This window comes from Brienomyrus brachyistius, chromosome 22 (assembly GCF_023856365.1).
Source record: "Brienomyrus brachyistius isolate T26 chromosome 22, BBRACH_0.4, whole genome shotgun sequence".
In the NCBI taxonomy this organism is placed as follows: domain Eukaryota; kingdom Metazoa; phylum Chordata; class Actinopteri; order Osteoglossiformes; family Mormyridae; genus Brienomyrus; species Brienomyrus brachyistius.
In genome coordinates, this window is record NC_064554.1 from 15,861,447 (window position 1) to 15,884,518 (window position 23,072).

Sequence of the window (23,072 nt, forward strand, 5' to 3'; positions counted from 1 at the left end):
TTCCTGGAGCTGGGAACCAGACACTGTCTGACGGTTCACAGCCCTGCTGGGTTTGCTCAGAGCGAGGCCCCGGTCTTGCATTGCGAGTTCTCGGCCACCGGTCCGAACGGTTCCATCATTCATGCTGTTCGGACGCCCTGGGTTCCTCACGAGGGCAGACACAAATGGCAGTGAGGCCTTTCATTAGCTTTGGGCCGCATCACACTCCCGGGATTGACCTGAGGTGAATGCGGATGAGCGTCTGTGCTGAGTGTGAGAGTGATCCGCTGTGTCTTGAGTGATCTTGGAAACTGAAAGCTGATTCTCACCAAAATAGCGGCTAAACAAGTCGGCTCCCATTTGCGCTTTGCGGCTGCTCAACTGAGACCGCTGATACAATGCGACCATCGCATGCAGCATGCACAAGTGGGACCTACTGCTTTCTCCAAGCTGCATCTCAGAAAAACTTGAAGACGACCCATCCGTCATCTACAACCCTTTGCCAAAACCTTTCCCAGGTGCGTTGCCATTTCTCCACTCTTCTGTGTCTTTCTGGCCCCCCCCTCCTCCTTTGTGTCACCTGCACTCCCCCCCCCCCCCCCCCCCCCCACTCGCGACGATTGATCCGCACACCTCGTAATTGCCGGTTTAAAAAATCGTTAGATTAGCTCTGCTGTGATGCCTGGATGTATTCTGACAAGCCGAATGGCCGAAATTAAATTCTGCAAGGGAGCGCGAGCAACAGCAGGAATACTAATCGGGACTTTGGGAAGACGACGCGCTCAGTTTCCGTGTGGAGGGTGGTGGCAGAGGTGGGAGGGGCCGGTGAATGAGCCCAACGACCTGCGAAGAGGGAGAGAATGATGGTAATGAATTTGGGTTGAGTGGTCTGGCAGGCAGTGGAGCATGGATGAACCACAGACATCCCAAAGGCCACTTCTAGCAGCGGACTTTGTCATTTTCCCGTCAGGCTGCGAGACTCTGCCGTATGCCGAATGGCTCAATTAAGGTGTCAGAAACTATCCGTTTGCCTGAATTTGCTTCTGTGACAATGGAGGCCGGTGTGACATTTCTAAAACACCCATGGTTTTCCCACCCTCGACTGCTTAATACGGCGCTGCTCTTTGTGCATTAGCAGGGCGACCCGGCACGTGTGTAGACGGGGGAGGGGGGACACGCGGGGTGAGTTCTGGCTCTTTTCACCGTCGGTCCCGTCACATCTAAGCACCGCGGCGCGGCAGAAAAGCCCGCGAGGGGCCGGCACTTCTTTCTGAAGTCTTTCACCTGAACCGGCGCAGTGTGCAAACTGCCGTCAAGGGACTTGCACTAATTTATGCACTGATTGAAATTTCAGTCAAATCTAGCGTTGTGTGGAAATGTTCGGCCTGAGGGCTCGGTTTGGCTTGTTAATTAATTCCTTCTAAGCTTATTTAAGGTTCAGGCATATTTCTAAAGTAAACACTGAAATCTGCCAAGCCCGTGTATCTCTCAAATCTACTAGGATTTATTTCTTTGGTTGTAAACTGGGCCGCCCCACTCCCCCCTACCACCCCCACCCCCCACCAACCACTCCAGCCCTCACCACCTCCCTCATGGTAAAAGTTGCCAGTTTGTGCCCCCTAGTGGTGACCGGCTGTGAGTAATCTCCAGCCCGGCTGCCAAGCCCATCCCAGGTGGGTTGCCAGGCAGCCAGTCACCGGGGGAGACACTGCTGGGTAATTTGGCTTTCAGATCCCCGCCAGGTCACCCCAAGAATCCGTGCTGGGGGTCCGAAGGGTCCAACCCAGTCTGTCGACCTGTAGCCCCCTCTGCTCTTCCCGGCGCTGAGGATATTCAGCCAGCATCTGTACAGACATTACTGGAGGCTCCAGCCATGAATCATTATGTCTCTTGGAAACAGAGGGCTTTTTTTTTCATTCTTGCTTCCCTCCGCCATTAACTAATTAGAAACTAATTATGTGAGGCTGAGTAAACGATCACAGCAGATGGCAGAGGCTGCGGAATCTGCACGGGTGACCCTGAGCTCGGCGCTCGTTCGTCCGCCTTGTTTCTCATCATCGCTTAGCCGGCCTGCCTCGGCCATTCCCCTGCTTACACCTAACTGACAGTGTGAGCTGAAATATCTTGTTAATGGCTGTAACAGCCCGGGCGAGCCTGTGGCCCCCATGTGTCGGGGCGCTAAGGAAGGACCTCGGCGTATCTGAAGATATGAGCCTTGTAGTCGTCTCGCTGTAACCATCACCTGTTGGGAGTTTTATACTCTGCGAAGGTACATTGAATGTTTTTTTTTTTTGGCAGGGGGTGAACAGATCTCCCGTGGTGGCTGTTCCCTGCCCACCCACCCTCTTTGTATCTGTTCTAAAGTGGCTGAAACCTTCCCAGAGAGCATGATCACATGATCACACTTGGTCACAGAGGCAATCAGGGTCACGATGAAGACGGCGGAGGGGTGTGTGATCCGCCTGCCGCCTCATTAGCCGATTGGCGCTCGGATATCACCCCGGCACCTGGCCGCTCTCCTCCGCTCTGCTGTCCTGGCGAGCTGCGCCCCACTGCTCTCCGGTGTCCAATTAATCCGAGGGATGCCGCTGGCACGCCGGAGGTCCGCAGGGTCCCTGCCGCGGCAGTTAGCCAAAGGGAGGGTGGGGAGCGAGTCAGCGGGCAGCGGGGAACAGAGAGAAGCAGATGAAAGCAGGTGGAGGACATGGAATGAGGTAGAGAAGGCACAGGAAGTGGGGGAGAGGAGAGGGTGAGACGCGAAGAGCAGCGGGGACCAGAAAGGTATGGATGGGGGGGGGCAATGTGAAGGGCAGGGAATGAGGAAGAGAGAAGGAGGGAGGCAAGGGGAAGAAAGGAAGAAGAAAATAAATGAGGAAGAGGAAAGAGGGTGGAATGAAGTTTCGCCCCTGATGAAAAGCATGGATGGGGAGAGGGAGGGAGAGAGGGAGAAGAGAGGGCGGGAGAGAGGGAGAAGAGAGGGAGGGAGAGAGGGAGAAGAGAGGGAGAAGAGAGGGCAGGCACCAGCGTGAGAGCTGGCCCTGGCGTGAGGTGACCGCGGCTGGCAGCGAGGGCCGGGGGCTTCCTGCTGCCTGGCCTGCCAAATTAATTGCTCCGTATGTCAGCTGGCTGATTCCCTTAATGGCCCCGGAGCTGCTGTTTCGGGGGGTGGCCCGGGGGCCGGGGACGGAAGCCGGTGCATGTGTGAGACACGCCCCCTCCTGCACTTTCACCGAGGCCCCTGGCCTGTTCCTCTCCGAAAGGGGTAAGACTCCCAGACGCACACCCTGCCGGTTCCCCTCCAGGTAAATCGGGCCGGTGACTGACAGCAGACATGAGAACCGGCCCACCATGGTTTTTCAAAGCCGGTTTTTCTCCCACCGCCAAGAATTTATAATGTGTGGAGTTATTTATAGAGCTGCTTGTGGGGGGAGGGGAGGGGGGTCCCTCACTTTCAGGAAGTGGTGGTATCTTTATATCCAGGCAAGCGTCAGTCGGTTCACGGTTCACTTCCCAGCTAAAGACCTTGCCTTGTTAATGACCCCCGGCCACATTTCCTTAGTATTCCTTCGTGGGCTGTGCATCTCCCACCCCCTCCCCTTCCAATTCCTCTGCTCTCTCACTCCATCTTCCATCAATCGCATCTTTGTCATGTCGTTTTCACGGTAAAAGAATCAAAAAGCACCAGTCCGTTTTTTTAAGGGATTCCTTGTGTGTGTGTGTGTGTTTTTACTAAGATCTTATGCACATAATTAATTTCCCACCCTGGCAGCCGTGGAAACATCTGTCAGGCTTCACGGTTGACTGGGCCAGCAGTCTGATAACCCACTTCCCAGGGTCCAGGCCAAGGCATGTAACCCCCCCAGAGAGTGTGCAGACTCACACATGTGGGCGGTCCGCCGCTGCCGTGATCACCCTTATTCGTGTCTCATGTCATGAAGTCCAAGTGGCATCCCAGGCGAGCTTCACTGCCCGATATCGCTTCCTCTCACATGCATACAAGTCAAGCAGGCTGCAGTGAAAATGGGCGATACTCAGAAGATGTGATCCCGGGCAATTATACCCCTGGTAGGATCCGCACCATGTCACATGACAAAATCCTGCCAGGATCCGCCCCATGTCACATGACAAACCCGCCCAGGATACGCCCCATGTCACATGACAAACCCGCCCAGGATACGCCCCATGTCACATGACAAAATCCTGCCAGGATCCGCCCCCTGTTACATGACAAACCCGCCCAGGATATGCCCCATGTCACATGACAAACCCGCCCAGGATATGCCCCATGTCACATGACAAACCCGCCCAGGATACGCCCCCTGTTACATGACAAACCCGCCCAGGATATGCCCCATGTCACATGACAAACCCGCCCAGGATATGCCCCATGTCACATGACAAACCCGCCCAGGATACGCCCCCTGTTACATGACAAACCCGCCCAGGATATGCCCCATGTCACATGACAAACCCGCCCAGGATATGCCCCATGTCACATGACAAAATCCTGCCAGGATCCGCCCCCTGTCACATGACAAACCCGCCCAGGATCCGCCCCCTGTCACATGACAAACCCCTGCCAGACAACCAGAAGTTGATCCATGTGAGGAGGGAGGAATGAGGATCCTTTTCTGGCTACTGCAGTAGCGATTAGTAAGATGTGTGTCAGCTGGGACGCAGAATAAAGGGAATCCATATGATAAAGGCATTGGATGAACAGCAAATTCGGTTTTGTAACCATGAATATATGATTTGTTATGATGCCTAAATGGTGCGTGTTGCTGAATGTGCTTGCATGCTGTGATCAGAAGGTCGCCGGTTTGAATCCCAAGACCAGTAGAGTGATGTCACTGTTGGGCCCTTGAGCATAACCCTTAACCCCTAGTTGGTCCAGGGACTGTCTGAGTGACCCTGGCCTCTCAGAAATGTATGTCAGTTCCTATAATGGCGCCAGCTAAATAAGAGAAGTGTATGATGTAAATGCATTGTTGGCTTGCCTCGACCCATGCCCCCCCCGTCCTAAGGCATACGGGCTCACACGTCTCCGAAAGAGAGGGCGAGAAAGCAGACGAGGCCGACGCCAAAGGAAGGAGGAACGGCAGTGAAGCCTTCACAGGTCTGCCACCCACCTTGTGCGGATCTCCCATTTTGAGCTGTTTGCTTGAGCCCAGGCGCTACCTCCATGGAGAGTGACCCCCGCGGGGCTGAGCGTTTGCAGAGACAGGGACATACTTCTCCCCCGGGACTCTGGGAAGGGTTGAGATGGGGGCCACCGACCTGCGCGCCGTGCCGTGGACTGGCTGTCTTGTGGATGCATTCGGATTGGTCCTGTGGCCATTAAGATTCTGTGAACAGACCTGCGACGGAGGTGGTGGGGGGGCGGAGGGGGGGGGCACTGGTGCTTCTTTCTCTGGCTCCTGCCCAGCTGTCTGCCTAAGAGGAGGCATTTTCATCACAGCCAATGAACACCCCTAAACAAGGACTTCCAAATCTAACACCCTTAAATCCACCCCCCCCTAACGGCCCTGCCTCATGTCTAATAGCCAATGGCATATGAGCACCTTCCCCTATGAGCCCGTCTATCTGACTTCATCCTGTCACCACCGGAAGGTGGCTCCCCCTACTGTTCAGGCTGTGCCTTGTCTTCGGGGCTGGGTTGAATAACTGCACTGATCCCAGCGGATTCTGGAAGCATAGCCCTGGATGTGGAACGAATGCTGTCGCTCGCGCCTTAGCGCTGGGATCTTAATCCCAGATGTTGTCCATGTACATTAGTGTGCAGAGCAGCATGCTCACCCCCCCCCCCTCCATTAAAGTGCCTCAGCTAATGAAATAAATAACACGGTGATGAGGCGCGGCCCCTACCCGCTACCTGCCGCGCGTCTCTGACGGACTCGCCGCCGTTAATAACATTGTTTATCAAGGCGACACGCAACACCTGCAAGCCGCGTGTGCGGGTGTGTGGGGGGGGGACCTGTCAAGGAGAGCCAGACTGCCGCTGAAATTAGCCTGCCACTAATGGACCTGTCAAGCGGAGTTCCCCCCCCGCCCCTCACCCCCCCAGTCAGGGCTAGTAGCCCGTTGACACCCAGGAGCAGAGTGGGCTGGGAAACCAGTACTCGTCCTTTTGCTGGGACCACTGACCCGCGCGGTCGACGATTCCCACACGGGCCGCTATCAGATTGCGTGAATCACTCCAGGGCGGGACAATGTCCAGAAGAATCTGAAACGGCTGAGGGAGGCGGCATCGATCGAATAGGCTCCTCCCCCTCACATTCTCCCCTCACTCTGTCTAACACGGATGAATAAAAATCAAACAAAAATTATCCTGCAAGTTTGAAGGCGAAAATTTGTGTTTTGCTTTTCTTTTTAATAGTTCCTGGGCCGTCCACGGCATTCGGGGGGACGTCCACATACTGGGGATGGTATATGCGGGGTCATAATTCATACAGGGGGCGTCAGCCTTATCAGCAGCCAGTGAGACGTTTTGAGTTGGAGAGTAGCAGAGGGGAGCCAATCAGCTTTCAGCTGGGGACTGTGGTACCTGTATACGCTCAGCAGCTTAAGTATCTGTACCCGTGATTGGAAGATCGCCAGTTCAGGCCCCGGCCTCGTCAGAATAGTCACATGTCCGTGGGCCCTTGAGCAAAGCCCTTAACCCCATGATGGCCGACCCTGCCCTGTGACCCCCCCCCCATCCGGCAGACGACGGATTTATCATTGGTATCATTTATGATCACACGAGATGCTCTCCCTGCGTCCTGGTTACTCTCTGGTGCCGCTGCTCTCATACAGGCGCACATCTCCTCACTGGGTAGTTGTGGCTGTCAGGATCAGCTGGCGATAAGACTGCGGGCGTCACTTCCGCGCCATGGGGGAGGGCATTGCATCTCACTGGCTCCGATATGTCAGTCGCGCTTGGTCTCCCCTGGGCGGTTTTGGCTCACCCCCCCCTCCCATATTGAGACTGAGCTGCCGATGCTCAGAGACAGCAGAGAGCAGGCAGCGTGTAGCTGGCAGGAAGCCTCCCACTTCTTTTTCATTTAGATGTTATTAGCTCATGGGGTTTGGGAGCCTCCACATGCAGGGCTGTATCCTTTCTCTGCCCCCATTCAGAGCTTCATGGTCAGAGGTCTTTGTGGTGTAATAATAGCGTCTGGTTCAAAGCCAGGATAATATCCCCGAACTGGCCCAAAGTGCCTCTCAAGCCGGTTTTAACGCTTGCCGCAGGTCAGCGGTCCCTGAAGCCACGCCCAGCCGGACCACATCTCTGCCTGGTGCATGACTCACTGGGATGGGACTCTGTGACTCTGATCGGAAGGTCACTAGTTTGGATCCGAGGTTCGGCAGAGTGATGTCACTGTTGGGCCCCTGAGCAAGACGCTGCGTTCACAAAAAAAAATGTGTCGCTTTGGGTAAAAGTGTCTGCTAAATAGATTGAAAAATGCAAACATGAGTCACACCTGTTGCACATTCCTGAATTGCCCTAATGAACATACAAGGAGGTGGTTTGAGGGTTTGCACCTGCTCCTCACTGAACTGTCAACTTAACGTGCTTTTAATTGACTTCCAGTTTGTGAATCCTTGCCTGATTTCTGACCCCAGCCTCCTGGACTTGCCGGTCCCCTCACTCTGGTTTAACCTTGACCCTGCCTTATGCTTTGACTCCAGTTCCATGGCCTTGCGTAACTGGGATGTGCGTATCCACTTGTCTGTTTCATCATGACTGTCTCCAAGGTAACTCCCCCCTCCATGCCACGCCCTTCATGTCATGGTGGACTGTCTGGGGGTTCCTTGAAGACTGAGCTGAACAAAACTGGATTAAAATGTTATATTCCAGAAAAACAAATGGAGATTACCTCACCTGAACATAAAAGCACAGGAACACACTTCAGACCCCCTTAATCAAACCCTGCATTTCCTCTCGGCTAACCCTTTTTGAACCCTGACCAGGATATCAGTCCAATCATGGTCAGACGGGCTTTCTTATATTAGACATATGTCATTGTGGGGCTGGCGATAAATCGCTATGGTAACACAAGCGGAGTGGACCATCATGTGGCCACCCGTGAGTCAGGACTCAATGCCCCTTCGTCCACTTTATGGTTCAGATGGGCACCGTATTTCTTAGGAAGGAGAACAGCTTCTCCTTGTCATCTGACGGCACTGGACCAGAAAGTGTGTCAAACTGGAAGCCGTTACCTGGCTGCTTCTGGGCCTTTGGTCTGGGACAGCCGGTGCTGAAAACCGCTTTGACATTGTCAGCATCTCCATGTAATAGCATGTGCACCAACAACCACCCCCCCCCTCCAAACCTCGGTAATGACATGTCACATCTCTGTTTCGTTTTTCTGACCACTTGACAGCACTCCTTCCAGTTCCTACATGAGATAAGTATCTACGTTTGATCTAGACACTGACACATAATGATGAGCAAATGAGCTGAGATCCTATTAGATAGACAGGATGGAGCATGACACAGAAAAGCTGGGAGCAGACAGAGCGGTGACTCACAGGAACAACGTTAGCAGTGTGGCCTTGAGATGGTGTAGGGTGGGGCCTTGTTTTTTTTGGTGGGGGGGGGGGGGCGCACACACCAGCTAGCATGTACTACAGATAACTTGTATCATGCTCAGTAAATTAAGGCAAGTTACAATGACTTTGTAGGGTTTGTCTAACGAGGCGAATAAGGCAGAAAAAAAGGATCACATTAAAAGGTCCAGAGATTTCAGTAAATGGATTTTTTAAAATATCGTTACACTGAGAAGGCAACGGAAACTCTTTTCAAGCCGGCACGTGGCTGCGAGTGTCCTTTGCCGCTTTTTAGAGCCCTGAAACACTCGCATCAAAAAAAGAGTCAAATTAACTAATAGATTATTGTAATTATCGCAATTGAAAAGCATAATGAGTTGGGTGTCCTGAGGGTTATACAATCAGAGGCGGTAAACTGCTTGATAGTAATCACGCGGGCCTGCACGCGCACACAGGCAGGCTCGCACGCTGTCTTCATTAGTCAGCCAAGCTTTGGCGGGCTCAGGGGTCCCCTTATGTCAAGGATTTAACACTAGAACCGCCAGTATGTGTCGTCCTCCTTTACTCGCCAGCAGTGATGTACTTCGGTGTATCACACCTTTCGTTTTTGTTAATGGCCCATCGCATTAACGCACCGTTCACCCATCAAGGAAACAATGGGACGGTCAATAATCCACACAGCGGCGTGGTTAATGTCAGCCCAAAAAATCTGTAAAACCCAAATGCCCAACATTCCAAAATAAAAGCCTCACTTTAACATAAATACCAGAAGGACTGATCACTTTAATCGCTATTGCAGTTGGGTATGGCCGGTCTCATTATTTTGAAAATATATAATTGAAGTGATACAGGCAATGTTTTCTCATATTCATTTTGTATTTGTCGGAGTACCAATGCAAATAGAATGACAGGCCACTTCAGCCGAAAACAGTGCATTTTGCAGATCTTTTAAAAGGGGTTTAAGATCATACAGATCAAATAAAGAGGAGGGTTGCCACCTTTGGTCAGCTGGCTGGTGCCACGTCCTGCCCACCATGTACACCTGACCCTCCTGTCTCCTCCCTAGCGTGACCCTAACAAGCCACGCCTGTTACTCGCTTGTCTCGCCTCTCGTTCCTAGCCCTCATGTTAATCTCTCCCAGCTGCCTCTCATTAGCTCCCTCGTTAGTCCCATGTATACGTGCTTCAAAGTCCTGTGTTCCCCAGTCCAGTCATTGACGTCTAACCCTCCTGTTGCCTGTACCCTTCCTAATTTCTGGTCCTCCTATTTTGATCCCTTGTGGTTCAGATTGTTTACATACTTTGTTCATTTACATACAAAATAAACCTCACATGTTCCACTACAAGACTCCCCCCCTTCAGTCCTTCAAGTTGTGACAGCTGGAGTGAGATTTCCAATTCGAGACGAGTCTGCACACACATGCACACGCACGTGTGCACATGTATGTATCAGTTTTATTACCTTGGAAATAGTATGTAGGGTTTGCAAACTACCCAAAGCTTTTGATGTAGCTAATTTTAGGTTAGGTTTAATTGAATAGTATATATTTGCCGTAAGATTTCTTGCGTGGGCATGAGAGTCTGAAAGCGTGAGTGTCACGCCAGATGTGCGAGAGTTGGAAACCTTGAAAACGTACATTTTTTAATTAAGTGTTTTACCTGAGGTGATTCGTGTAAAAAAAATATGATTTATGCAGCTGTTTAAAAGCGGAAACTATGTCTATTTATCTAGGATTTTCTAAAATACATACTGTGTTTGAAAACTTTTCAGCTTTATAATTTCATGAAATAGCACCCGCTATGATTGGGGCATAACAGCTTTTTGGTGAGAGTGTTACTTTGGCTGCTGTTAATAACAACAAGCGCACATTAGCACAAATGAAACAGCTGCATAGGCCCTTGCTTGGTGGTTAAAGGAGTTTGACGTTCATTGGTGTGAGAAACGGCGATTCTAATGATTCATGAGAGGGTTGGCACCTTATTAGCCAATAATATGTTTTAATCGATGAGTGACAGGGGACTTGGCAGTCCAGGAGCCAATCAACTTTCAGCTAGGGCCAGTGTTTCTCTGGCCCCGCCTGTGTATACACAACTGCTTTAGCAGCTATATGCCTGTCAGGGTGCAGCATCGCCACTGCCGCCTCGTCGCCCAGGGATACACGGACTGGGAGGCGAGGAAAGAGGAACGGTTTTAGCTGGACCTTTTTGATTGGCTCTTGATGGTGACCTTTGTGCCAGGTACTGGAGTGCAAATAAGTTTTTATTGATTTATTTCTTTCTTGGGTTTTTTTTCTAGGTGCAGCGATGAGGGGTTAAAGTCTCTGGCTCACATCTTGGTGGGGAGGGGGTGTGGGGGGAGGGGGGGGGTACCCGCTGTAGTACTCTTAAGTACTACACAAATTCCACAAAAGTTTAATTCACCTTAAGAAAATAAAAAAAGAAACCTTGGAAGTAGCTTTGGACAATCAGCTAGAGCGTAAAGGACCGCGGTGACAATTTGTGCTTGAACATGCGCTTGTAAATAAAGAAAATCGCCAGGGTTTCAGCGGTCACCTGTAAGGGCCATGCTAATTACTGAGAGGCAATTAATATCCATGAAGGAAACAAAGTAGGAGGGTTATCTTCTCTTTTTTCTGGCTGAATGAAAGAGATTTCATTTAATTATGGAATTTAACCGGAGGGAGAACATTACAGCCTGACTGATGTCCTCATTAGCAAATCAGGAGGTCTGACTGACTGGGTAACTGCGTATTTGTCTGTGTTGGAGAGGGGGGTGTCTTGAACTGTTTAAAAAAACCGAACACAAGCCTGACTATCGAGTCTGTTGACTCGATCTCATCTCCGAACGAACAGAAGCCTGGTGGACTTGGAATAATAGATAACCCTGCATGGGAATGTTATTTTTTACCTTATGTAGATTCTGTGGGCAGACACTCTGCGTACACAGAGACGTATCTGCAAGCGATGTACTTTTACTTCACAGAAGGAAGCTCTATTTTGGCGCGTCAGCCATCTTCAGCTTCCCATCCACCATGTCGCACTGCTGATAATGAGCTCGTCACGCTGGGTCCTTATTGTGCACCAGGTAGGGTCTCACCTCTGCCTGTGCCGGAGTGGGCGTGAGATTAATGGATTGGGTTTAGCACTCATCTTCCTCGGCGACCCAATTTGGCAGCACTTGTTGATCCTGGGACGGTGCCTATCCAAACCGGGACTCAGGGGTTCATAATTCCCTCTCCCCCCCCCCTTTGAGGTCTCGACCCATTTTTGACAAATTTATTGAGGTGCAGCCCCAGCCCCCCCCCCCCCCCCCATCGACATATTTCAAATTTTACGAACCACTCCCACTCAAGGCTGAGCACCAGGACTGTTGAAGAGTCTCTACACGGCTCTGGCAGTGTGAGGCTCAGTTGGTTAGGATGCTGTTCCTGTGCTCGGAAGGTTGCTGGTATAAATCCTAGGATCGGCAAAGTGATTTCACCACTGGGACCTTGAGCGTGGTCATTAATCGCTAATTGCTCCAGGGATTGTCTAACCCTACTTTCTCATTTGTACATCGCTTTGGATGAAAGCATCTGCTAAATAAATAAAATGTAGATGTTCCAGGAGAGCCGAGACCTGCTTCACTAACGCGCTGATGTTTCGGTGTTGCAGACGACGTGCCTCCCTATTTCAAGATGGAGCCTGTGCCGGCCCAGGTCCACCTGGAGAGGAACCGACTGGTTCTGACCTGCATGGCAGAAGGAAGCTGGCCCCTGGAGTTCAAGTGGGTCTACAATGGCACCGAGCTGACGCGATTCTCCCTGGAGTACAGGTGGGTCTGCTGGCTGTGCGATTGCGTCTATTTTAGCGACTCACATACATCTTCCCAGCACACACAAATTGCCGCTTCAGTTAAAGTGGGTGAATTATTACCGCTTCAGAAAGTCTTCTTTGTGGAAGTGGACTAATGAGAAAGCATGGGGATTTAATTTCAGGCTTTTGTTTTACATGACGTTATTACAGCCCATGTCATTCACTCGCGCCATGCTCTCCTTACTGCCTGGGGTGAACTTCCTCTATATAGATGTTTGACTTGCGATTTACACCAGCAGCCTTTTAGATGAGACCAGCATTAATTAATTCCTTTTTTTGGTTGATTCTTTAGGCACCTTCCCCTTTGTGAACGGTCCCTGATCATGCTGATTGTCTTCTTCTGTTTCGGTCTGGCGTGCGTCCCGGTGAAAGACAGTTGATAATTGATGCCTTGAAAGCTTTCTGTCCACAATGGCTATTGGTCCGTGTGGGAAGATTCCTTAAGTGCTCTGTTGTCATTGAGGGAATGGAGCAAAATATCAAAGTTTACGTGAACTGGAGGTGCGGGTGGACTGACTAGTATCCCGGCGGAAATGTCTGCCGACGTCTATGCACTGCATTCCTGTCTCTTCTTTTACCCCATATTTGCGAAGGTTTCACCATTAACCCACTGACCATGAATCCAGACAACTGTCTGCTTCTTTCTGATGATGCTAATGGAGGCCATTCTCTGGGAGAGTGAGCAGAGACCTGTCCTCCAATTCCTGGGCCGTGAGCTTTGTGTTTTACCTAGTAAATAGACTCTGGCAAGCTCATATTCCGCTTGGGTGGCGCCAATGGGCCTCGTCTGCACTGGCACTGGAGTAAGCAGAGTCCACTTTGTCTTCATGAACCAGCTGTTTAATTGTTACTTCACTTTTACTTCAGCGCTCCAGTCTCTCCACTTCTAAGGCTGCTCGAGTAGGCAAGGCTCAGAAGTGGTCACCAGAGATAGAGGTGTCGCATCTGGATCATGCCAAGATGCGTTATTCATGAGTTTCTGCTACAAACAAGGGCTCTCTGTCTCGAGCGAGAGCTCCTTACCGGGAAAATAGCTCTTCACTAGCAAGACATAAATAAATTCATGCATAAGTACTTAGACTAATAGTATCAAGGAACTTAGATGGTCACCGGAGTGTCAATGGTACGGGTCTTAAGAACCTTAGTGCCAAAACTAAGCTCTATAAGATCTGTCCATTTTCCAAGAGCCTATCCAGGTTGGAGTCGCAGGGGACTTGTGACTTATCGTCATGCATAAAACAGGGGAAACACCCTGGGCAAGGGGCCAGTCCATTGCAGGACACATGCATGCATGCATTTTCACACTATGAGCAATTTAGAGATGCCAGCCTAATCACATGTTTTTGGCCAATGGGAGGAAGCCTACTGAACATGCAGAGAACATGCAAACTCCACACACAAAGAGGCAAGATTCAATACCTGAAAAGGCAGTAGTGGTACTGATGGAGCCTGCATGTAATGTATAAACCTAAAAACTCCAAAGTGAAGAATATTGCATTGGACACTGCTTGGGTTACTGTCCACTTGGTTGAGCTGTTCCACATACTGGACACCCCGGGTCAGGGCTGGTGGTGTTTCTGAGCCAGGTTTCTATATTTGCGGTGGGATGCCCCCCCATCCTCCCGCTTCTTTGTTTTTTGATGTATCTACCCCAGTAGCTTCTCTGCTAACGTTATGCAACATGTTGTGGTCAGGTGAAATTTTCTTAAAGCATTGCTAGTTGACTCCTCCCACCCTGTGAACTCTCACTGCTCTCATTGGCCATTCGTCCACTTTAATCTCCCATTCTTGTTGTCTTTGAGTGTAGTTCAAAGCCGTATTGGGAGTGTGATGGTGGGCTTGATCTTTTTGACCAATTCATTATCCACCACCTGAACCCTCCTGACCCTGGGTGTTTTGGTTCCTAGGCGAGATTCTGCTCTTCTTTGTGCCCCCTAATCAGATGACGCCCAAGGCCAGGGGTGGCCAATCTTATCCGCAAAGGGCCGGTGTGTGTGCGGGTTTTCACTGCAAATCCCTAATTAGGTCACTAATTAGAGGACTGATTGGCTGAAGAGTCCTCACACCTGGGTTTGAACAGCTGACCTAAAGGTTATCCCAAAAACCTGCATACACACCGGCCCTTTGCGGATAAGATTGGCCAACTAGGCGGTTGCCTGTGTTGCCGATAGGGCAGGCTGGCCCTACTCCTGACCATGTCTTTGATTGGATCTCTGATAATTACATCATTAACGTGCTAGATGGTTTCGTTCATGGTGGCTTTCATAACAACATCTGCTTTCCTGAGATGTAGTAGGCAGCCTTTTTGGATAGTTCCGCATCTGCCACTTGAGTCGTGGTTCTGTCACCTGTCCCTCTGTCAGGTCTCTCCAAGATAATTTGCCTTTCAGGCCGGGAGTCGCACCCCCAGCTGATTCGTTCCTCTCTCTCCTCGCCTCACTCTCACTGACCGTGTCTTCTCGGAGCCCCCTGGCGTTCCCGGAACGGTGATTTGAGTCCCACGGCAAGTGGGGGTCATTTGCTTAGTGCCTTTTCAGTTCTGCGGCAGAGATACAATCTGTCTTACCATTTCCCCAGTCTATTTATTCCGCAGTCATCCTACAGTTCCCAGCCACACACAGGAAATAAAAAATGGAGAAAAGAAATGGATTTTTAGAGTGAATGCATTTAATTCGATAAATCGACTGTAAACAGAACTTCTTGTCTAATCACTGTGAAGATGTAGAGCTCTCTGCAGGTAACTGAATGTGGTTTCCAAAATTTTTTTTGTTTAATCTTCAGTGAAAACAGAGAGGAGCTTCTCTAGTCAGTCCCACCTGTGTCTGCGTGATGTAAACTATAAATTACAGAATTTAAATGAGGACTATCCAAGGCCTGCACAGTTATTTAAAAACCCAATAAGCCAGACAGATAAGGAATAGACTTTGTCATGTTTGGAATATAATTCCTTTCGCTTTCTGCTTTCTGACTTATCGCCGGCGTGTGCATGCACGAGGAAGAGGGCTCCAGTCTGTCTGCCGCTGCACGTGGAGGATGCGGGCTGGACGACACCAGCTTCGCCTGCAGAGTGCGTAGCGCACTCACATCCTGAAGGCCACGGAGGGAGCCTGATGAGGGAGCCTGATGAGGGAGGCTGATGAGGGAGGCTGATGAAGGAGGCTGATGAGGGAGCCTGAGGAGGGAGGCTGATGAGGGAGCCTGATGAGGGAGCCTGATGAGGGATGCTGATGAAGGAGGCTGATGAGGGAGCCTGGAAGTTGGAAATAACTCCCTCCTTAAAGGGGCGCTGGCTGGTCTTGGCAAGTCGGACCTTGGTTCCCATTAGAGGGAATTTGCGGAGGGTGTTGTGACCTGGTTCAGGAGCAAAAGGAAAATGGTTTCCTCCCAGGGGGGCCTTCCATCTCACTCCGTTGGGTTACGGACAACGACATCAATGCTTGACAGAGCTGCACTGGGCATATGACATACGGGCATTTTCCTGGTTGGCCGATGATATTGTAAAATGGCAGAATTAGTTCCGGGACCCCCCCGGCCCGAGATTGGCATATTTTTGTCATAGGTATGTAGGCAAAAGTATAGGGGCTGTTTTTAATCCTATTTCAGCCCTGATGCCTCAAATGTCGAAAGTCGAACTTTGGGGTGACTGCTGATGGACATGTGACTTGGATGCTTCTCAGTGAACCCTGCCCACTTTCAAAGCAGACAACTCATGTTCAGGTGTTCATGTTCCTGCATGCTGGGGGGGGCATGGGAGATGCACCCCCAGATGTAGTCTTCCTCTGGCTGTAGAGGAGGGTCAGTCAGTGTATGAAGATATCCCTTTTGGTGCCTGTGGTAGCCAACATACCAACATAGTCATTCATCTCAGCAACTTCGGAGCGGATCCTTCACCCATACTAACTGAAGGGCACTAACCTTGCGTCGCATCTCTCTTCTTCCTGAAAGATACTTGATCCCATCGCTGGATCGATCCCACGCTGGTTTCTACCGCTGCATCGTCCGGAACCGCGTTGGAGCCATCATGCAACGGAAGACCGAAGTGCAGGTGGCTTGTAAGTGCAGTACTCCCTCCAGGACACTAGAGGGCCTCGTGGTGCTTTGAAGCTACAATTGGGTCGCCACGATATTTTCACCTTGGTAGCTGTGGAATGCACAGTGCCTTCGGCGCTACTCAGGTTGAATCACGGGAAATTCATTTTTATTTTATTTTCTCGTCTTTGCACATAACACAGCAAGGTAGTGAGATAACACCCGTTCAGTCGCTATACCCTTGAAGCCTTTCATGAGTGTCAGAAAGAACTTTTAATATTTTAAGTATTTCAGTGTCAGGTACATTATTATTCTGTTGTAATCGGGTCGGTCCTTTGATCAGAGAGCGCACTTGACGTATGACCAATCCTGCTTTTGGTACCACAGATGAACCAGAGTACCCCCTACCCCCCGTGAAATAACGTCCGTGAGACATATGTCCCCGCTGTTTCTGTCTGTGTGTATCAGATATGGGCGGCTTTGTCGAGGGTGATCGCTCCCAGACCGTGTCGCAGGGAGGGGCGGCAGTGATTCCCGCACCTCACATCCACAGTTTCCCCCGCCCCCAGATTACATGGTTCCGTGACGGACGGAAGATCCCGCCCAGCAGCCGCATGTAAGTCCCATTTTTACGGGCCGGTCTTCTGTTTATATTCGTCACTGTGTGTCCGAATATGAAATCAGAACTCAGCTCCCTCTCTGTCTCTGTCCCTCTCTGTGTCTCTGTCTCTCTCTGTCTCTGTCCTTCTCTGTCTCCATCCCTCTCTGTTTCCATCCCTCTCTGTCTCTGTCCCTCTCTCTGTCTCTGTCCCTCTCTGTTTACATCCCTCTCTGTCTCTGTCCCTCTCTGTGTCTCTGTCCCTCTCTGTCTCTGTCCCTCTCTGTCTCCATCCCTCTCTGTGTCTCTGTCCCTCTGTGTCTCTGTCCCTCTTTGTCTCCGTCCCTCTCTGTCTCTGTCCCTCTCTGTGTCTCTGTCCCTCTCTGTCTCTGTCCTTCTCTGTCTCCATCCCTCTCTGTGTCTCTGTCTCTCTCTGTCTCTGTCCTTCTCTGTCTCTGTCCCTCTCTGTGTCTCTGTCCCTCTCTGTGTCTGTCCTTCTCTGTCTCCATCCCTCTCTGTGTCTCTGTCTCTCTCTGTCTCTGTCCTTCTCTGTCTCTGTCCCTCTCTGTGTATCTGTCCCTCTCTGTGTCTGTCCTTCTCTGTCTCCATCCCTCTCTGTGTCTCTGTCTCTCTCTGTCTCTGTCCCTCTCTGTGTCTCTGTCCCTCTCTGTGTCTGTCCTTCTCTGTCTCCATCCCTCTCTGTGTCTCTGTCTCTCTCTGTCTCTGTCCTTCTCTGTCTCCATCCCTCTCTGTGTCTCTGTCCCTCTCTGTCTCTGTCCCTCTCTGTCTCTGTCCCTCTCTGTGTCTCTGTCTCTCTCTGTCTCTGTCTCGTTTTCCCTATCCTTTATTATTTGTCTCTCCACTCTCAATCAGTGTGTACCTCTCTCTCTATGTTATATATCTCTATGTGTCTTTTTTATAAAGACTCAAGATACCTGCTTTGTTGGTGTTCTTATATGTACATCCACACTTCTGTTTGCATGTGTTTTCATGCTCGTATGTCTCTGTGTTCAAGCTTGTATGTTTGTCCAGACCTGTTTCTGTTCTGTCTCCGCTGATATGTCCGCGACTCTGTGAGATGTCTGCTATGGGGGGCAGGGTCTCCGGCCCTCTCCACCACTCTATTTTCATTTCTGTTTATTTCCGAATGAATAGGGGTAGGTGGGGGACGGGATACTTGTTTATCGGGTAAATTTTCAGGCAGGGACAATATAAGTGAAGTGGTGGCGGTTGCCGCGGGAAACCGGAATGGCTTCCTCATTGGCTGCCCCGTTCCCCCCGCCGTTGGAGGAGGAGCAAAGCTGCAGTCATTTTGGATCGCGCCACTTTTGGTCAAGAGTCCCAGCGGGAGCAGAAGTAATTTCAGCTCACGGCACTTCAACATCGCCGGGCCTCTGCTGCCCACCGGGTTGGTGGGGGCAGGCGGGGGGGGGGGGGGCATCACTATGTGTGTGTGTGGGGGGAGCACGGAAGTACAGGATCCGCTTCTGTACCTCCACGCAAACTTATTTGGCTTCCTTCCAAATCCATCTCCCTTTTTTCCTTAAATCCACTTCTGCTGTCATCTCTCCCGGCAGCCGTGGGCTCCATCCTTTCATCCTCCGTTCACTCCTTCCCTCAACTCCCACCTCCCTCTGTCTCGTTCTTCTCTATCTATTTCATCTCCCCTCCTCCTCCTCTGCTCATTCTCTCTCACCCTGATGTGGCTCGCGGGTGTGTACCAGGGAGACTGTCCCTGGGGGTTATGTCAGCCTTCAGGATCCATGTATTAGAAGTTGTCCATGGTGTGTCACGGTGGTGTGATTTGTGTTCTTTGGTGCTCACCTCTAGCTTCTGTAATGAATTACCTGGTAATTATAGTAATTCCAGTCAATCAGAAGCTCACCCTTAATCACCTGATTAAGCTCGGGTTGGGGGGAAGGTGAGTGAGGTTATTTACGGACCCTGTAGTCTCCCTTCTTTCAACACCTAGAAAACTGTAATGGGGGGGGGGTGCTTTTGGATGTGAGACCCATTCCAAGGAGAAGCATCTTGGCTGAGTCAGCTGTGGACTTTAAATGGGCGACTTCATGTCTTACATTTCAAGTGCCACTCCGTTGCTTTTCCGCAGGACAGACAGCATCAGTACAACAGGCTGCCCGAGGCCCTTAGCGTGGGATTAGCCTGACGCCATCACCCTTGGCGTCTCCGTGACGGCCTCCCGTCCCGAGGTCCCGAGGCCGAAATGGAGTTTCCTCTCTCGTAAAACACAAAAAAAGCTTAGCAACCAATAGACAGTCTGACGAGTCGCACAACACGCTCGCGCATGTGAACGCACACGCACACAAGTGTGACGAAACAGGATGGCCTCTTCTGCTGGAGGGGGGCCAGCAAACCAAGTCGATTTGTAGATCATAACCGGGGCGAGGCTGGAGGGTAGCGAGGAACCTATCCCAGGGACGATGGGTTTGGGGGGGATATTCCCAACACGGATCTATGGCGTGATACTTGCCGTCATGCACCCGCCTGCTCTGCTCGACTTTCCAGCGGTATCCACCCACCGACCCAAAGTCATCGCCTGTCTGGATTTTGGGACAGAAGTCCCTAATATCTCGGTTTCTGCGGTGGGGCCTGTCGGAGCGGCGTCTTCCCCGGCTCCAGGCCGGATGCGGTAGCGGGGCCAGCCGGAGATAAAGGTGGCAAGGGATCTAATTAGCAAATGGTCTCGCAGACGGCGTGTGAATACATAACCACAGAGAACCTGTCGGGTCGGGCGGCTGGGGGCAGCTGGGGGCGGCGTGAGCGTGAGAGTGAGCACGTATGTGTGTAGGGGCGTATGTTAGGTGAGTCACAGAAAAACGCTTCGGCTCGGGAATCCTGTCCAAGTATCTACGCTGTGCCTTCCTTGATTCAACCTGGCTTGAATTCCGGAAGAATGGGTCAGAGACCGATACCCGCATCACGGATTAGTACGCCCGTCACGTCAGTTACAGCGTTTTACTGTAATATTTAGTCACGTTAAAATCCCACAGCCAGCTTCTGTTACCTTGAGCCTCAGAAGGTTTTTTTTTCTGGCATGACAAGTAAACCCGGTTTTGAAAAGATTCTGAATGTTTTTATTGCAAAAGTAGGACACCTCGGAACAAGTAAAACTGATCTAATTTGTGTCCAAATCAGAGCTGGATGGAACTGAGGGCCAGCCCGTACACCGGTGTGCGAGACCAGCTGAGTGTGACCTGGACGTCGGCACACCGGAGCGTGCCCTCCTGCCAGCCCGTGCCACTCGGCTCAGGAGCACTCCTTCCGTTTCTGAGCTGGGCTTGGTTACCGGTGGTTACCAGCTATCCAGCCGGTCAGCTCTTTCCACGCGGGAAAATGCGCTCACCTCTCTTTGGAGCACTGGGCAGGGGGCAAATTTAGAAGACGGATGACATAATAATGTTGTTAGAAGATACACCTGCAGCCATCAAGGCGATTAGCGTTACAGTAGCGACGGTGGGAGGGGGCGTTGCCTCCCCGTCCTCATTTGCATACATTTAAATGCCAGCTGATGATGTCGCCTTAAGACGCTAGACCTGTGAGTCCCAAGTATGCAGCGACTGAGCGTACACAGTGCACAAAATCAGCCAGCGGAAATATTAATAAACAGATTAACGACAGTTAACGAACATCGCGGCTGCACAGGCGGCCCAGACTGGTTATGAGGCTGTGGGATTAATAAGTGCAGACTAACGACGCGGGCTGCCCCCCCCACGCCCCCCCCACCCGGAGCAGGTCACCAAGGCCGCGTCAGAGAGGCTCCATGGACATCTGTTTGTTTTTCGGTCTTATAAAGACGCTGGTGAGCTCGAATGAACGCCGAACCCTCTGCGTTTTGTTTGCCTTTGGTGGGAAGGGGGGGGAACCGAGGATCTGAAAATGCAATCAAATTGCCGCAGGCTTGAACTGGGGGGGTGGGGTGGGCACTGCTGTTTAACAAAGTACTGTACTCAATTGAATCGAGCCAAAATTGATTTTGCAAAAAAAAAAACACACACATCTGTGTCAACAGATAAAAAGTGCCGAAGCCCCTGGATCAGCCCCCCCCCACCCCCCCGGCCCCACCCCCCCGGCCCCACCTCAGTGCCTTTCCAGGCAGCTTGTTCAAAAAACACGTGTCGGAAATGGGGGACCGTGCTCTCTGGTGCATTCTGGTGCAAATCGCACACCTGAGGTTCTCATAGCGGGGGCTCTTATGCCAAAACTGTCGGGAGGTGTCCGTGAAACGTGACAAAGGGAAACCTTTCCATCTTTGATGAATCAGGAGTGGAGTAGTATCAAACTTCATTGGGGAGGTGGGTATTTGTGAATGGAGGAGCGGGTGACCTCTAAATGCCTCTAGCACTCCCCCCGCCTCCAAGGATGGAGGCATTTCTGTCAAGTGGAACAATCCCATTTGATGCCCCCCCCCCAGCTAGAATGCTGAGGGGCGAAGCTCTCTCCACAGCTGTTTATGAGCGGCCTTGATACACCCCCCCATCCCATGCTAACTAGCTGTAAGGTGTCCGACCCCCACTTCGAGACCACAGGCAGTCAGTCTTAGTGCTGTGGGTGACTTGCAGCTTGCTGGTCTTTATCTGGGAGGACAAAGACGCTTGTTTAGTGAGGGGGTGTTCGCTTCGCTCTACGCTGCCTTGTTAACACGCGCGACAGTGTGTCTGTGTGTGTGTGTGGAAGCGTGAGATCACTGTGTGTGTCTGAGGGAGACCAAAAGCCTGTTTGCCTGTTTGTCTGTGGGGGGCGCTGTGGGGGTCTGGATGTTCCCCCCGCCTGTAGAGTTACAGCTGTGTGAGTGATGTTTATTTAGCGCAGAACTAGCGACTCATCTGGCGGAGGAGGGGGGGGGGGGGGGATAGATGAGGGCTGGCGGGTGGGGCGGTGGGGGGCGGGGGGGGGGGGCTGAGATGAAACCCTGCTGAATGAGAGCAGGTGGGAGGAGCCAATCACCTGGGGCTTTGCAGCCCAATAAGCAACATAGGTGAATAGACACCATATTCCAGTTACTTATGACCTCTCCAGTGTGAGGAGCTTGTGGAGCATGAGACAAAGTGAAACTGGGTGGGGGGGGGGGGGGCGGGGGCACTGGCACTGGCAGTACAGCTTACCTAAGACTCCATAACGGCATCGATCAGCGTTTGGGTTTGGAGAGATTTAATCCAGTCACGCGAAACCAACAACTGCCCCCACTGCTTCCGCCTGACTCACTGACCTCCTGTGACCTCTGACCCCCTTCCCCCCAATCCATCTCAGCGCCATCACTCTGGACAACGCGCTCGTGATGCTGTCCACCGTTGCCACGGACTCGGGCCGCTACTACGCCCAGGCTGTGAACGACAAGAATGGCGAAAACAAGACCAGCCAGCCCATCACTCTGACCGTGGAAAGTGAGTATTAACAGAAAAGCACAAAAATCGCACCATACACGAGACACCGTCAGCTGACACATCGACAGGTGGCCGTACGTGCATACAAAAACAGGTGTTTGGAGCCCTCTAGTGGCCATAATGGTTCTGTAACAAATAATGGGAGGAATGACGATTGGCCTTTAGCAAACTTGTTAATCATTGGCAGGTTGTCATTGTGTTAAACCGAGCAGTGCTGGACAGCGTATGCTGATTCCGTCTATCTTCGTGTGAGTCGATATCTTTGTACCCCCTGACCTCTGCCTGTCTCTGTCGGCTCCGTAAAGATGTGGGGGGTCCAGCCGATCCTATTGCCCCCGTCATCATCATCCCTCCTAAGAACACCAGTGTGGTCACTGGGACAGCAGAAGTTACCATGGAGTGCGTGGCCAACGCCAGGTGGGTGATGTCACGGCCTGTGTGTGCGCGTGTGTGTAACATTCGTGTGACTATTTATATCCAAGTAAGTGTTTAAATCTTTTCGCACTGTAACTGTTAATCACATCTGTGTGTGTGAGTGCGTGTGGCCCTTCTGTGTTCATCTCAATGCCAGTGGGTTTTTTTCTGTCCTGCTGGGGACACACTTGTGACGCAGACGTCCCTACATGAAAGTACATCTACATGAAAGTTCACATCTACCTTTCCTGAATTCAGGAGGT

The 23,072-nt window shown here is 51.4% G+C and overlaps 1 protein-coding gene across 1 annotated transcript in view; it reads left to right on the forward strand.

Moving 5' to 3' along the window:
• LOC125717497 (protein sidekick-2-like) overlaps positions 1-23,072 on the forward strand; it is a 119,045-nt gene that overhangs the window by 61,937 nt on the left and 34,036 nt on the right. The window contains exons 2-6 of the mRNA XM_048990498.1: positions 12,166-12,325; positions 16,312-16,418; positions 16,864-17,011; positions 22,262-22,395; positions 22,701-22,812. Of these exons, the coding sequence (XP_048846455.1) occupies positions 12,166-12,325; positions 16,312-16,418; positions 16,864-17,011; positions 22,262-22,395; positions 22,701-22,812 (661 nt within the window). The remainder of the gene's footprint in view (positions 1-12,165; positions 12,326-16,311; positions 16,419-16,863; positions 17,012-22,261; positions 22,396-22,700; positions 22,813-23,072) is intronic.